The 16,197-nt window shown below is 43.7% G+C and overlaps 1 protein-coding gene across 1 annotated transcript in view; it reads left to right on the plus strand.

The window, feature by feature from the left end:
• The window catches only part of CAMK1D (calcium/calmodulin dependent protein kinase ID), a gene marked incomplete at its 5' end in the record, with an annotated part of 217,542 nt that overhangs the window by 118,652 nt on the left and 82,693 nt on the right, over positions 1-16,197 (plus strand). Inside the window, one exon of the mRNA XM_080636284.1 lies at positions 14,868-14,942. Coding sequence (XP_080492410.1) covers positions 14,868-14,942 — 75 coding nt within the window. The remainder of the gene's footprint in view (positions 1-14,867; positions 14,943-16,197) is intronic.

A 16,197-nucleotide genomic window follows, 5' to 3' on the forward strand; every position in this document is an offset into this window, starting at 1 on the left:
GCATTAACTCTGCAGGTAGCTTCCTCTCTCTTACGGTTCTATTGAGAATACACAAATGTCCTCCTGGCTGGAGGAAGTAATTATTTGCATCGAATATGTTGTTATTTTAAAATCCCACCAGAGCACAGAGTAACATGGTAATGCAGTAATATACAAGTTGAAGTGTAACTAGGTGGATATAGCAATAAAACAGGGCAAAAAGAGTAGGACAGGATGCCTGTCAAGATGCAATTTAGAGTAAAACCTCAAGGGGCGTTGCACAGTAAAGTATGAAATGTGAGAAGACACGTAATTGACACGGACCTGTGCAATTCTAGGTTGTAAGCTTAAGCACAAATTAGGAATTGTATGGGAACATCTGTGCCTGTATCTGTGTTGCATTTGGAATGGAGATGTTCTGTATATTTTATTCCAAACCCAGCTCTTGAGAGATCACCAGATTACAGATGATAAGACCCATGAGAATGTGTACATTCATCTGGAAATGAACTTCTAACCTCTTAAGTTTGTGATGCCAATTGCATCACCGAATACTTTCCCAGCAGTTTTTACTTGCACTCAGCATCTGTGAAGCACTAATACAGTTGCAGTTTGTGACAAGACTCTGAATTCATTGATGCCACATAAAGCTGAGATAATGATAAAAAAGAGGTAGGTTTGATGACTGTTTCATGATGTGTCATAAATGAATGCATTGCTCCAGTTAAGCAAACAATAGGCAGGAGTGAATGCTATAAAATCACACCTCTGGCTTTGTAGCTCCTTTTTTTCTTGTGGGAGAAGCCAAGCATTGAGTAGCCTTGAAGGCTGAGCTGGAGAACACCTTCTTCCCAAACACACATGCTCCACCCAGCTCAAAATCATTGCATCCCTTGTGAAGCAAGATTTGTTGTATTAGGGGTCCTCTAGCATCATTCTGACAGGCTCTGTTGGCAGATTGTGCTTTAAAGAAGATACAGCTTAAATGTATGAAATTAAATGTATTAAATTCAGTATTATTTGTGGTAAGCAACACAGCTTTTAGTATAGCAGAGAAGAGGGCGATGTTACCGAATGCCCTGTGTCCATCAGCACTAAAGGCTGCATTTAGTACCATTTATTTTAGACTTCATCTAATAGCTACCTTTCATTCTAAATACCTTGAATTAATTAGATGTATTGCTTAGGAAAAAATGAGTCACTGTGTGTGACTTGTATGTGTGACTTGGCTGCATAAAATATTAGAAATCTATAGCACTGTAGTTTATAAGTCAGTTGGTTAGAAAACATTCTCTTAAATGCCATGAAACAGCCCACTTTTTCATAGTGATTTCTTCTTAACTGAGTGAATGCAACCGAAGAATTGACAAAGATAAATTTGCTATCATTGTCCCTTGAAATACATTTAGGAATTCTTGTTTTCATGTGTTTTCATACCTGTTTCTGCTTCATCGTGACATGCAAAAAGTCAGTGAGCAGTGGTAAAACCTAGAATGATAGAAAAATAGCCCGTCTGTTCTTTTGCCCTCCTGTTCCTACAGTTAGACGTGCATTTTTTTTACATCAAGGATTTGCTGTCTTTTAACATTAATTACTGCTTATGACATTAATATTCTGCTCGTTACTGTCTGAAATATTGGCATTGTCTCTGCCAATGCTCTGGAGGAAGACAGTGCAACAGCGACATATTTAAAAACCACGAATTCCATCTGCAGTGGTTATTAGGGGTTTAAAACTATGGAAATATTCCAGTCTTCCAGCCCTTTAGTGCTTATATCACCTTAGAAGCAATTTAAAGTTGTATTTTTAAGATATTTATCTTATCTGAAGATACCTGGGAGGATGTTCGAAAGTGCTTTGATGCTTAGTTTCTGTAGGAAGTTACTTGCATCCTAAGGCACCTAATAATCTTTAGAAGTCTTGTCCTTGACTACTAAGTGGGTGTTTTTAGAAATTATACTTCCATGACATGGAAAAAGAGGGAACTGCAATTTAAAGTACTCTAATGGGCAAGTGGCTGCAAGTATAGACCTGGCTTCTGGTTTAAACTTCTCCGTTACCTTCTCAAAGGTACTCTGGGGACATTTGTGAATCCAGGTTTCTCTCTCCTAAAAATAGAAACCTATAGATAGGGTCCCTGTGCTCCACAGTAATACAAGTAGCAGGAATAAATGAACTTCAACACTATTTAATTAGACACCCTTCATCATATCCTTTGTAAAACTGGGGAGATTAAGTTTCTCAAACTTATTCTCACCTGGTTACAAACCCATTAGCTGTTATACACAAGCCAAATGTGTGCTTATTAGCAAGAATTTCTGCTAATTATCTTGTTCTGGTTAAGTGACTTTTTTGCCACTTGGTGTGTCAAGTTCAGGTCCACTTTAGACTCTACAGCCATGCTGCCAAATTTGAACCCAGCCAAGTGAGACCCCCAGTGGTTCTCCCTGATTAAAGATTTCAGGATTTGGCCCAACTGAATTATGCCATGATTAATTCTGCCCATTGCTGGGAGTTTTCTCACTCTTCCTGAAGACCACATGCAAATCAAGCCTGATAGCAGTGGAAGTAGAAGGTGCATTTTTGCCTCCAGTATCTGGGAAGATTGAAAATAAAGCAAGCTTGAACATCAGTAGCCTTCCCTTAAGCTGTAAAGTGGCAGGTTCAGTTATGGAGGACTGAAGCTGTATTTCTCTCTATCATTACCAGCCGTGCAGAAGAATGGCTCCAGGACATTCAACGGTCCTACTGCTTTCACACAGGTGTTGGGAGAAGTGAATCTGCCTTCAAGTTTGGCTTTCTGTACTCTGTGGCTGAGGACAGTAACTCATAATGAACAGAGAGCGGTATGGTTGTCCTCCAAGATCAATCCCCCGCTGTGCAGAGCTTTCCCACTTACTCTTTCATGGTATAGGGTGTACATGACTCACACGAGGGCTATTGACACTTCCCACAGGCAACTGGGGGAGCAGCCTTCTGTGTAGGAGTGTCCTAATACAGTGATGATGAAACGTGGAAACCTGCCTAGCCTCTTCCTTACCCGTCTGTCTTTCTCAATAAATAAAATAGATTGGCTTCCCAGTAGCTTGGTGGGAAGGAGGGGGTTTTCTGGCAGGTTGCTGATGATGAGTTTGTCATGCGGCTTGTCCCTGCAGACCGAGTCTTTGAGTCAGACTGCTGCCGAGATGCCAGCTAAGGATTGCACAGGAGCTCTGAGAGAGCTGTGCTCCAGCATCCTGATCTGTGGGGCTTCACTGCTCCCTGGGCATGTGGCCCTGGGCCAGCCAGCTGGGCAGGGTGCAAGCAAGCACAGCTGATGCACAGTGGTCCTAATGACACAAGCACATGGAGAATTGATCAAGACCCACATGTGCTCAGAGAAGCAAAGTGATTATTATCACTATTATCAATACACTTATGATTAGAAAGATGTGGACCTGCTTGAGCAAGTCCAGAGGAGGACCATGAAGATGAACAGAGGGCTGGAGCACCTCTCTTGTGAAGACAGGCTGGGTGCCCTGGTGTTCCTCAGCCTAGAGAAGAGAATGCTCCAGGGAGATCTTACAGCAGCTTCCAGTGCCGAAGGGGGCCAGAGAAAATCTGGAGAGGGACTTCTTACAATGGCATGTAGTGACAGGACAAGAGGAAATGGCTTTAAGATAAAAGAAGGTAGATTTAGATCAGACATTAGGCAGAAGTTCTTCCCTGTGAGGGTGGTGAGGTGCTGGCAACAGGGTGCCAAGAGAAGCTGTGGCTGCCCCATACCCGGCAGTGTTCAAGGCCAGGCTGGACGGGGCTTGGAGCAGCGTGATCTAGTGGAAAGTGTCCCTGCCCGTGGCAGGGGGTTGGAACTGGATGAGCTTTAAGGTCCCTTCCAACCAGTCTGGGATTCTGTGATTCCATGACTCAGTCAAGGCTTGTGGTTTCCTAGGCTGCCCAGCAACAATATGTAGTAGCCTGATCTGCAGAGCTGAGCACGCTCATCAACATCATCAGGGGGGCAAAAAGGATGTCCTTTTATGCTCAGGATGTCATTTGTACTTCATTGCCCATTTGCTTTGCTGCTTCTCTTGTGGAGAAAATGCACTTGAGAAGGATACACCTCTTTGGATATGACTGTAGAGCATAGCCCTGCTTTGTGCTTTGGTTACATTGCTGCTCTCTGAGTACTCTCTGAGTACATAAGCAACCTCCACCTTTATACTGCTGCTTCTCCTTATCATCGGCATGGGTCCTCCTCACTCATATGCACTACCTTTTTAGGATAACCCAATAACTGAAGATCCTGTACAAGCCACAGCAGGGAGTACCAGCTCTGTCACATCTCCTGGGTGATAGTTACATTAATTTCCCATATTTCCATGAAATACCTAGTTTTGTTACATCTATCAATCCTGTGCTTGTCCAAATAGGCAGTTATCCATGTTTTTGCGTAACTTACTTACACAGGTGCATGACTGGTATAGCATTCACCATTCATTAGTATGTATTCAAACCAATGAAGGAGATAATTGTAGACAGCAACATCCCTGTGTCTGTGTCAAATGGGTGTTTCACAGATGGCAGAGCTTTTGAAAAGTGTAGTATCTGCTGCCAGGTTTCAGATATAACTGAATGTATGTGTACATACTGCACTCATCTGAGAACTAGGAGGCTACTGAAGGAGTATTATACTCATTATTCAGCTCTTCATTCACTGTAAACTAATAAGAGCTTCTTATTTTGTGAGGCAAGGTACAGGAATAGTTGCTTTGCTTGCAGCCAGATCATGCTTCCAAGAGTGCCGGTCTTCATCTTTAGGACAGTGTTTTCAAAGAGACCCTCCTTTTTCTGTTCACCTGTCATTGCATGAAACACCTTCAGAGCAACCCACCTCAGCCCAGGAGCTGCTCACCACCTTTAACTACGTGTAGCTCTTCACATCTCCCAGGCCAGGGAGTGGGAATCAGCTATAATTACTGGCTGCGCATGTAAATCCACACTCCTCCACACTGGGAAAACAGGGCTGCTGCCAGCAACTGCAAGATGGTTCAGTGCTTTTGGCTGAAATAAATCCTTGAAGCCACTGCTTTTATCTTTTTCACCTTTAATGATTAATTCATCATTAATCTTTGTTTTGATGTGTTGCAAATTAAACAGTCTGGAGGGTTTTGCTCAAGCTTTGCAAGCCTTTTTGAATGCTGCCAGTTGGGATCCACCACTTGGAAACGGTTGTTCTGATGGCTTGGTCTGCTTTTGGTGGAAATTAGGGATATTCCTGAAATCGGGGTTGGCACTGACACATGGATATTCCTGTTGCCTTAAATGGGCTGCAGGTCCTACTGTAGGAATCAAAGCATTTCAGAAGGTTATTTGGTCCTAATCTTCCCACTGGATCTGTGAGTTACTGTAATAGAAGACCCGGAACTTGAATTTCTTTTTCTTGAAAGGCTGCTGAGCAGCATTCATATGAAGATGATGGAGACAAGTGAACATAAGGTCAGCACCTAACTCTGGGTGCGCAATCTAGGAATCTCTCATTTGTATTCTCAAAGTGCCTATAGTAATTTGCTGTGTTTGTGTGGTGCCTAGTGAAAAACCAGGCGTCTCTGCTGGAGATAGTCAGCCTTTGTCTGAGCTCTGTTGTGATCCAGATAGAAGGCAGAAGAGGGCATAACCTCAGCCTGTGTCCTGGGGAAGCAATAAGACTGTGGGCTCACTTGTTGCATGCTTGATGAACCCAGCAGCATGCTTGGCACAACATCTGGAGTCAGCTGTTGTTTCAGAAACAGTCAGGATACTGCCTCCAGCATCCTTTTTGCACTATGTCTGATGGCTAGAAAGTAACTCCAGGAGAAAATTACATGTGCTCTGGGCTTGAGGAGGTTAGGTTCATACTTTTCTTTCCCCTTCCCAATAGGGAACTAAGCTATCTTTTAACATGAGCAAACAGCCCCCGTTCTTCAAGCTGCACTACTGTGCAGTGTGGTGCAGAAGGCATGCCACCACATGGAGTACAAATGCCCCTGGCAGTGAAGGAGCCAGACCAGTCTGTGTTCACAGGATATGGAGAAATTAGAAATGAATAGAAGGATTACACTGCTAGGGAGTATAAAATGAGGTAGGGCATGGATCAGAAGTTGTGAGGTGTATGTGGGTAGGTTTTGTCACAGCTAGTTAGTGTTTCAATGCTTAACTACACAGCTCAGGTTTCCAGCTGTGAAATGTCTCCAATTTGATATTAGCACCATGAAATCTCATGAGGATATTTTATAAACATGGTATGTAAGGCTGGCATTCACGAGGGAACACATGCAGTGCTGGGAAAGAGAGACCATTGAAATTGTTGGGAAGATTTCTAGGTATTCACCCTTGATTAACAGATCACAGGGGTGATGGGTAGGATATGAAAGATGAAATGGAGAGAGGTCAAGTTGTATACAGATGAGAAAAGGTCTCCTGACACCTTGCCATCCTTTCTTCTTCATGTGGTGGGTTATGCCACCCTGTAAGCCCCAGAGGAGGAAGCTGCATTGATAGCATCCTGCTAAGACACTGGCTCAGGAGAGGTCCCACTCTGGCTCATTTCTTTGCATATAGAAAATTCCATGCCAAATTGAAGTGTTAAATCCTGAAATAACTAAACTGGCAAAAATCATTAATTTTAAAATCAACGTAATCTCTCCTGAATTTTGGCTGTCCCAGCTTCCTTTGAATGCCCTGCTCTGAGCTGCTTGCTGCTTGCTACCAGTGCTGGGGCTTTTTATCACAGTCTCCACTTCACTCACAGCTGAGGGGCTGCGTATGAAGTGATTCACCCCTCCACATTTAACTTTGTATCCCATCTTCTAAGGCATCTTGGGTCTTTCTCTTGTAATTGGTTTTCAAAGCAGACAGGACTGTATGATGATGTTTCCTACCCAGTCCAATTAACCTGACAGGAGCACAGAGATCTTAAAAGATTAGTAAAGACACTAATTTCCTTCAAGTGTTGTGAGCCGTCTGACCCCAAAGTTCAACTCCTTTGCCTTCCAGCCACAGAGATTTAGCTAATCTGACCAGACAATCAATATATGGGCACTGAACCATCTGGCTTTCAGCTGGAATTAGCTCTCCCTTGCCCAGTCATTAGATCAAACAAGGCAAGATGGGCCGTGTGGGTGGGCATAAAAGGTATCCTGGTGATAGGAGATCAGAGGAGGTCAAAAATGCCATCTGGCTGGGAGACACAGCACTGTTTCTGTCTTTCTGCTCATAAGTACGAGTTCTCTTTAATTTGTAGTGCAAGGGAATATTCAATACTGAATCCAGTAAACCTCCTCCAGCTCCTTGCAATAAGCAAATTAAGGATGTAACTTCAAAACCAAACCAAACCAAACCCCAGCAATCTAGATGCAGTGGGAGAGAAAAAGCAGATGTTTTGGCTTTGCAAGCTCTGTAGAGCCACCTGCACTAAGAGCAACTGACATCTGCCTGGTTTTGTTCACATCTCTGCTCTGTGTCTAGTTGAGGTTTCATTAACTCACATTATTTGCATGTGTGTTTGTGAGTGAGAGAGAGGGAGACTGCTGATCTGAGATGCTTTATACAAAGCCCTTTCTGCAGCCGCAGAAGCTGTCACCACTGTAGTACCCTGTACTTGTTGGCTGCAGGGGAGAGGAGAAGTTTGTGGGATATGAAGTAGTAGAAATTAATCTTGGTGCCATTAATCCTTCCACTTTTCACCTAACGCTGCCTCCAAGAGTATCCATTTCAGGGAAGGCTGGTTGACTCAATGATGTGAATCTGGTAGCCTTTTATTTACGATGGGCTGCCAAACCCCTGGATGAAACTAATCCAAAGGTACAATTCCTAGGTTGATGCGAGTATTTTAACATGTATGATTTTCCAACCTGGAACTTCACTTCTGTGTGCAAAAGAAAGAAAATCAACCAGCATACTTTCGTTTCCCTCTGCAAAATTTACTGCAAGCAGCCCTAACCTATGCAGCTCCTGCTTGCTTCTTGTGAACTACCTGGAGCCACTTCTTGTGGCTTCTTGGAGTCACCATACAGTGCTGTCAGTAGACTATTTGCTGACTATGCAATGGCCAATGGCATAAAAGGCATTCCTGTTGAGTGGCCTGAAATCATCAAGGAGAGAAAAAGGTTTCAATCTGAGATATATAATTCCACAAGACAATTTGTGCCCTGTTTGTGAGGGAAAGGTCTTCCATAAAGTCACTTCCACAAGATACAAGAGAGTTAATGGATGAGAAAGACCTGATAAATATCAGTTCCTAAATACCTGATAAATAACATGAGCTAGCAGCGTGCACTCGCAGCCCAGAAAGCCAACCGTATCCTGGGCTGCATCAAGAGGAGCATGACCAGCAGGTCAAAGGAGGTGATCCTGCCCCTCTACTCTGCTCTTGTGAGACCTCACTTGGAGTATTGTGTGCAGTTCTGGTGTTCTCAACATAAAAAGGACATGGAACTGTTGGAACAAGTCCAGAGGAGGCCATGAGGATGATCACGGGCTGAAGCACCTCCCGTATGAAGACAGGCTGAGAAAGCTGGGGCTGTTCAGCCTGGAGAAGAGAAGGCTGCGTGGAGACCTCATAGCAGCCTTCCAGTATCTGAAGGGGGCCTATAAGGATGCTGGGGAGGGACTCTTCATTAGGGACCGTAGTGACAGGACAAGGGGTAACGGGTTCAAACTTAAACAGGGGAAGTTTAGATTGGATATAAGGAGAAAGTTCTTTACTGTGAGGGTGGTGAGGCACTGGAATGGGTTGCCCAGGGAAGTTGTGAATGCTCCATCCCTGACGGTGTTCAAGGCCAGGTTGGACAGAGCCTTGGGTGACATGGTTTAGTGTGAGGTGTTCCTGCCCATGGCAGGGAGGTTGGAACTGGATGATCTTAAGGTCCTTTCCAACCCTAACTATTCTATGATTCTATAATATCAACTGCGCAAAAAGAAAAGGCTTGGACAGGAGCTTACATTTCTTCTTTTCGCACTAGAAAGTCCACATGGGAGGGGAACCTGGACGCTGGGAGAAGCGTCATGCTGAACTCCGCTCATGCAAATGTCAGTGAAGCCATATGCGGAATATCCATCTGTAAAATACCTGTTCTGGAGGATGCCCATGGCAGGGGGGTTGGAACTAGATGGGCTTAAGGTCCTTTCCAACCCTAACTATTCTATGATTCTATGTTTGAGGGCTGTGAGATAAGAAAGAAAGGAGGGTAGAGTTAGAGATATGGTACCTCATGTCATATATGTCCAGCTGATTTTTCGAAGGTCCACATTACAAGAGACCTTGCATCAAGATAAAGCAATGCAATTCCGATGGGCAGCATCAGCATTTGAAGGTTCTTCCAGGCCAGGAGATGTGGGAAGAGCTCTGCTGCAGTCAGACAGCCATTTCCAGGACAGCCATCAATTTCCTTCCCTGTACCAATCCTTGGCATCTCACTTGCCCTGTTCCCCTCTTAGCAGACTTGTCACATTTTCCCCTTGGAGCAGGCCAAAAGTTCCCATGTGTTCTCACGTCATTACAAGCCATTCTGAAGAGGTTTTGATAGTTTTTGTTCATGTGGAAAGCAATCTGATGTGATCACTCCATGTGTGAGACTATCCTAATATGTGTTGAAATTATTGACTCATTTCAACTAAGACAGCTGAGCAGAGACAGGTTTCTAGTGTCCTCCAGAGCAGGAACTGCGAGTTAAACAATTCCCTTGGCCAACTGGTGAATTCATCAAGCCTAGTAACCCTCATGCTGCTGACAAAACTCTCTGCAGGGTATGTGTGGAAATAATGGAACATTTATCTGCAAAGATGTTTAGTTTCTCAAAGCCACAAACCCTTACAGACTCAGGCTTTGTTAGTTCTGGCTCTCACAAAATTATCTGTGTTTTATTGTGGCATTTTATCTGAGACACGTGCTGTTCATGGAGGTGCAGCATTAAATGTCATGTCTTGCAAATGTAACACTCTGGCTCGGAAAGAGTTGTTAAAGAGGGAACCTGCTGTACTTAAATAGCTCTCGTGTTTGCCCAAGGTTTTTTGTATTGTATTCTTCTAACTGATTCTAGTCTTCAGCGTTAAATATGATAGATGTTAATATAAGTGATTCAATCGTAGTTTATAGCATGCCTTTGCAGCTGGGGTACTTAACATGCTCTCCTGGCAGCTCAGCAGCCAAAGCAATAGCAAAATCTGATCCTCAGCTTTTATCTTTGCAGAATGCTACCCCTCTAATTAATGATCCACGGCAATATGCAACGAGTTTACTTTCAGCTCTTGGCCTTTGGGATGGTCAGGAGCCAACAGAGATGTACAGGGAGCTCAGTCATTAAAGGATTTAGTTTCCCTTATTGTATGTCATCTTGAATCTTTTGCTTTTTAAAAGCAATCTGAAGCCAAAGCCCATGGAATATATTGATTTTGTTTATTTATTTATCTATTTATCTCTGTAATTTTATAAATACTGATGTGAGTTTTGCCCATTAGGGCTAGTTCTGGACCTATGGGGCTTGTGCTCTTCTGGTGGCAGTGAGTAGGATGTGCCAGCTCTGGGAGGGCCAGTGGTGAGGGTGGATTTAGCACCATTGGAGGACCATGCCATATACTCATCACTACTCCAGCACCACAGCACACCCAGTTTGACATGATGGAAACTGTCATGCAGGGCAAGTGCCACTCCTGGTCAAGTTGGGTCTTGTTTCAGCTTCTTCTGAGGCAAACATTTCTGCGTTTCAGCAGCACTGAATGCTGTAGCAGTGAGGTTAAAATGACAATTCTCCTATCCATGCTCTTGTGCAGCAACTGCACAGCAAGCAAAGGGGACCAGTCTCTGCTTGGCTCTGAAGCAGATCAAGTGCTCTCCCATCAGCCCTTGTTTGCACAGCTGCCATGCTTGGAAAAGTCACTTCAAATCAGTTGCCCAGTTCAGTTTGCTTCTTTAATTCTTGGCTAGAAATGCTAGTATGTTAAAATATTGCTCAGGTGCAACATTGCCTCTGTTCATTTGTGTTGTTGACACCTTTGTAACAGCTCCTGGGCAGAATGGTAGACCTGGAAGGCTGAAGGGGAGACTTGGTAATTTTGCATGGTTGCATCAAACCTTGTGGCTTGTGTCTGCCTGCATAAAAACCAGTGCTGCTCTGAAAATGGTGAATCCATCCTTTGTTTTCATAGTTTCTTACCAAGATTAATCACTCTTCATAATTTTTTTGTATATTTAAATTTCCCTGATTCTCACTTCTAGATTTATTTCCCTCTTCTTTGTCCCCTGGATTACAGCATCTCATGGGCCTAGTAGGGTGAAGAGTCCTGAGAGAATTGGTTGAAGTATCAGCCTCTCTTTATTTGTATGTTTATTTCTAGACATCTTCTTTCTGTCAAATGGCCTCAGAATGTTCCTGAAAACAAACAAGGCAACAGTGATTGGAGGTGGCACCATGTCGCAGATGGGGGGATTTGTGGGGACACATTGGTGTGTGGAAGATATGAGCAGCCCCTGGGGTTTGCCAGGAAGGAGGGAAAACATCAGGGAAAACAGCAAATATGAGGAAGGGGTGATTAAAAGAGTGATCAGGGAGATTTCCTTAGTTGGATGTTTCCTTGTTCATAACAATTTGCATAATTGATTTAATTTGCTTTAACCAAGCCCACGTTTTGATAATACTCTGGGGTTAGGGGGTCTGGTTTCTTGGCCCCCTCTGTTCCCCCTTCTCATGTTATTACAGGAGGACATCTAGCTTTTCTGCATGCTGCTTCCCCTGTTGTGAAATGAGAGCAGCACCTTCTAAAAACGTAAACCCCAGCAGGTCTTGAGGAGATCAGATAGTCCAGTGAGTATTTCTGCTAAGCAAGATCACTGGTGAGGCTGAGTGGAGGCATTTGGAGGCTTAGCAGAACGAATCCTCTGAACCTTTGAGATTCACTTGATGCTTCTAGAGGGGGATAAAAGTGGACTTAATTAAGCCATTCCCAAATCCCTCCTGATCCATGACCATTTCCTCAACTCTCGATGTTCCCAAGCATCTGTGCAAGCCAGAAGTGTGTGTCTGGCTGTACCAGTCTGCTTGGCACTGCCAATCTGCTTGCAGGAGAGGACGGCAAACTTGTCCCATTCACCCTGGCCTTTGTGGTATTGATAAATGCTGTGACAATACCGCACATGATTTCCTGAACCCCGGGGTGTTATTGTAATGAACAGCATTCAGCCTTGAAGGGTCAGTTATTGTGTATTAGGACTGTAGGCGAGTGCGCGACCATGCTATGAAGTGAAGAAAGGAGCACATGCATTTGGCAGCGGAGCCGTTGCTGCTGGCTGCAGTGACCTCTGCTGGGAAGCCCATGGCTGCTCTGGTCCAACTTCAGCAACACAACCCACGTCTTGATCTAAACCACAGGTTTCTCCCCAACTGATTCCTATTATTTTTAGTTTTATCTTGAATTCCATTTTCCTTTAAATAGCTTGTCATTTGATAGTCCATCTCAGTAGAGAAATGCTATGCGGGACACTGTTTGTGGATGTGCGATGGGCACTTCACCAGGAATATTGAGTGCTGTGTAACTCCATGATTAAAGCCTTGCTGGTCCTGGGGAGGCTGAGAGAAAGTGCATAAAAATGCCTCCTTCCCATCTCAGGAAGCCCCTTGAGTGCAGCAGCCACCAGCGGTTGGGGTGGCTGGTGTGCACAGGCATCACCTTCCAAAGGAACACATCATCTTCCAAATATCCTCATCCCTATGGGAGATTGTTCCCTGTGTGCTTTAGGGGTGATTCCTCTTCTTCTGCTGCCTTTCTCCAGATTACACTTAATATTGGCTGTGCTCATGTCCTGCATCTGGCTTCAAATCAGATTGGCTCAATACAGAGGACCCTGTAGTGGTAGGACTAAACCTTTTCTCCCCCGTTCACTTTAAGACGCGCAAGTTTACTGTCCTTCAGAGAGCACAGTGGAGCAGTGCCTATTTGGTTTGCAAATCAGGAAGGGGTGAGGGTCTTGTGGCAACCCTCAGCACGCAGCATTGCATGTCTGATGAGCTCTTTTCTGGCCTCTGCCTCCCTGGCTGCTTGTCTTTGTGGGTAACACCCCCATTAGCCATGCGTGTGACAGTTAGGTATTGGTGGCAGCTGTTTCAGAGGGAGTTAGGTTAGTTTGGAGAGCCTCTGAGGTTCTCAGAGATAGAAATGCAAAGCATTAATATGTGCATGGTAAAAACTACACCGCAGGCTGTTGGACTCTTTAAACAGATAACACTGTGGCAGATTATTCGTATTAAAATTGCCTTGATCATGATGGTAGGAGGTGCACAAATGAATATGCATAAAGAAAAATGGATAAATGCATACAATTTTTCATTAAAAGTGACTACTTGATTGAAATGTGATTTGCGGTGTCCATTCAACTAACTTAAGCAAGGCAAAACTGCCCTTGTCCTAACTGCAACCCTTAAGGGATCAGGCACTAAATCCGCACAACAAAATGAATGTTTTTAAGCATGTGCTGTGTAAAGCCAAGTGGGAAATGTATTGGTTTCCTGTTGTCAACAATAAGAACTTAATTTATGATGCAGTCTACCTGGAAATTTTGCTAAAATATCACGGGGTTTTCCTGGTATTTATGTAGAGTGAGGAGTCTACTCAGGTATTTGTTGCTTTGACATCCTGTAGTGCATTATATTTGAGATCACTTACTGTTGATGTTGAATTTCCTGTGTGTGAAGGTCCTTATATGAGTGCAGCTTTTGATGGCTGATTATGGGTGTTAATTCAGGTCAGTCATAAGCTTTCCAGTGAATTCAGAGGAAATTGGATTAGTCTGCATTCTTACAGGAAAGATCCTGCCAGGCACAGGGGACCTTCTGCTCTTAGCATCAAATAGACTTGAGGGCACTTGGAACAATAAAGGATGAGGTCATGACACATGATTAAGAATCTTAATTAAGCTACTCGAACCTTGAAACATGTAGAGTTTTGCATTTGCTGACAGTGCACTTTTACTTTCTTTCTGAACATGTCCATCTGTTGTTAAATGAGTGGTCTCTGCTTAGCACTTCCCAGCTTTCTCTCACTCTTGAAATGACTGTCTGCAATCGGTGTAATTAATATTCTGCCCCTGGAGTTGTACTGGTCATCTCTTTAGGGTTTACATAAGTTAAGTGTATCCATTGAAAATTATTTGTAAGCATTTAAGGAGCAAACCCAGAGAGGCATTGCTCTAGTAGTCAATTAGATGTATGCGTGTAGAGATGATCTTTCTCTTCAGAGCTAGCATTTTGACAAGAGGCTTGGTGGGAATGATCGGGGGGAATGGTGATGGTGTAGAAAACCCATGAAGATGCTTGGAGCCGTTGCAAAGAAAGTGCATGGTGCTTAATAATGCTGCAAATTCCCTCGCTGCTCAAGGGAAATTCAGGTGTCCAGACCAACAGTGACACTGGAGCAGGGTGAATTTGGTGGGAAGGAGTGTGGGGCTGTTGTATGGCTGCTGCCTCCCTGTGCCAGCTTCTGTATGGGGCAGATCCCTACCTTCTTCCTACCAGCCTGCACCCTGACCCCGTCACCCCCTTGTGTCCCCAAAAAGCATCCCAAAAGAGGATGCTTTTGCTGCTGAGATTTCAATCTCCAAACACCATCTTCATTCACGTGACAGAGGAACTGTAAACCTTTAATGCCCCAGATATTTAACCCTTAAACATTTTGGCTTCAGAGAGGATTGAAGGAGTTTTCTGTGTGTAATAACAGCATCTGGACTGTGAAGCACTGTTTACTTTGGTCAAAATTGTATTTTATGATGTTGGATAAAGCACTGACAAGTAGTGTCTAACTAAAAATAGCTTTATGTTTTACAGACACTTAACAAAATAAAAATCATTATTTCTCCTTACCTTATCTTGTGTTTTTTTCAGGATCAAGCATGAAAATATAGTTGCCCTGGAAGACATCTATGAAAGTCCAAACCATTTATATCTGGTCATGCAATTGTAAGTACTGAGCCTAATGAAGTTTTTGTGTCAAAACCGCCAACTCTTCTTGTTCTGGTTTTGTTCTTGAACCCAAAAGATGCAATACATGAGGGGTATTCATGTGCAACCATCTGAAAAATCCCTGGTAGGTTGTTAGGAATGAATCTCCAGGTGTGATGGGCTGTGGTGTTGTGAAATTGGGAATTAATGTTTTTTTGTGAATAGTCTCACCCAAATCAGATCAGTGAAAAGCAAAGGGATCAGAACTGGCTCTGTACAAATGGAGTTGCCAGTTCTCTGACTCAACAGATACTGCTCTGTACTGAGCAAGAGGTGACCCAAGATGCCACCATGTGCATGGGTGCTGGATTTGCAAGAAAGCATCATTCTTGTCTCATTGTCCTACCATTGTTCTTGACATGTCTTTCTCACCGGAGCCCATCTTCTCCCCTGTTTTCCCCCTCTGAACCTGAGAAGACCAGGTTCATGGCTGACCTGGTCTCATCTAGCTGGCAGGGAGGGGGGATAGGCAAATACAGTGCTTTTTTCTGCCCCCCTCCTTCTGAAATAAGATTTCCAGCTCTAGTTCCTCTCTTTTTCAGTTATTAGGTCACCTCAAACAAGAGCAGAGCAAACAGACAGGGCAGAGGGATAAATCACAGCTGGGAAAAGCCAGATGTGCCATAATGAAGCCGGGAGCATCTGAGAGAGGCAGCTCTGAGGTTAAATACTCCACGTGAAGACCTTGGGAGACTATGCCAGTCCATTGTTAATAATAACCAGGAATGGAGATGTCAACAGAAGCTGTTCTGCTGGCTGTGTTGGAAGAATAGTGCCCTAGTTTTGTAGGCCTACGTTTCAGCCCAGAGTGCTGGAAAAGGACTTGCACAGGAACATCAGCATGGTACAAGTTCCATCAAACCAGCTGGGTTGTAGGAAGTATCAGTTCCACAATCAGTTGATTAACAAATCCTTATTTTTGTTTAATCTCTTTAGAAAAAAAAAATCATTATTATTCACATATATTAAGTTGTTTAATGTAGTGCAACCCCCACTTTTCTAAATTTCTTACATCCAGATGAATGGCTTATCTGAAATGTAGGCATAGGAGACACTGAATATATATTAATATGAATTTCTACATGCTCACAATCCAACACTCACCAGGGAATTGCCCTTTCTGGTCTAGCTGTATTTGTAAACCCAGCAAACTGATCTTCCAAGGGCCAAGCATTTAGCTATTCCCAAGGTACACAGCTTCACTGATGTCCCC

This window comes from Psittacula echo, assembly GCF_963264785.1.
Source record: "Psittacula echo genome assembly, chromosome: 1".
Classification (NCBI taxonomy): Eukaryota; Metazoa; Chordata; class Aves; order Psittaciformes; family Psittacidae; genus Psittacula; species Psittacula echo.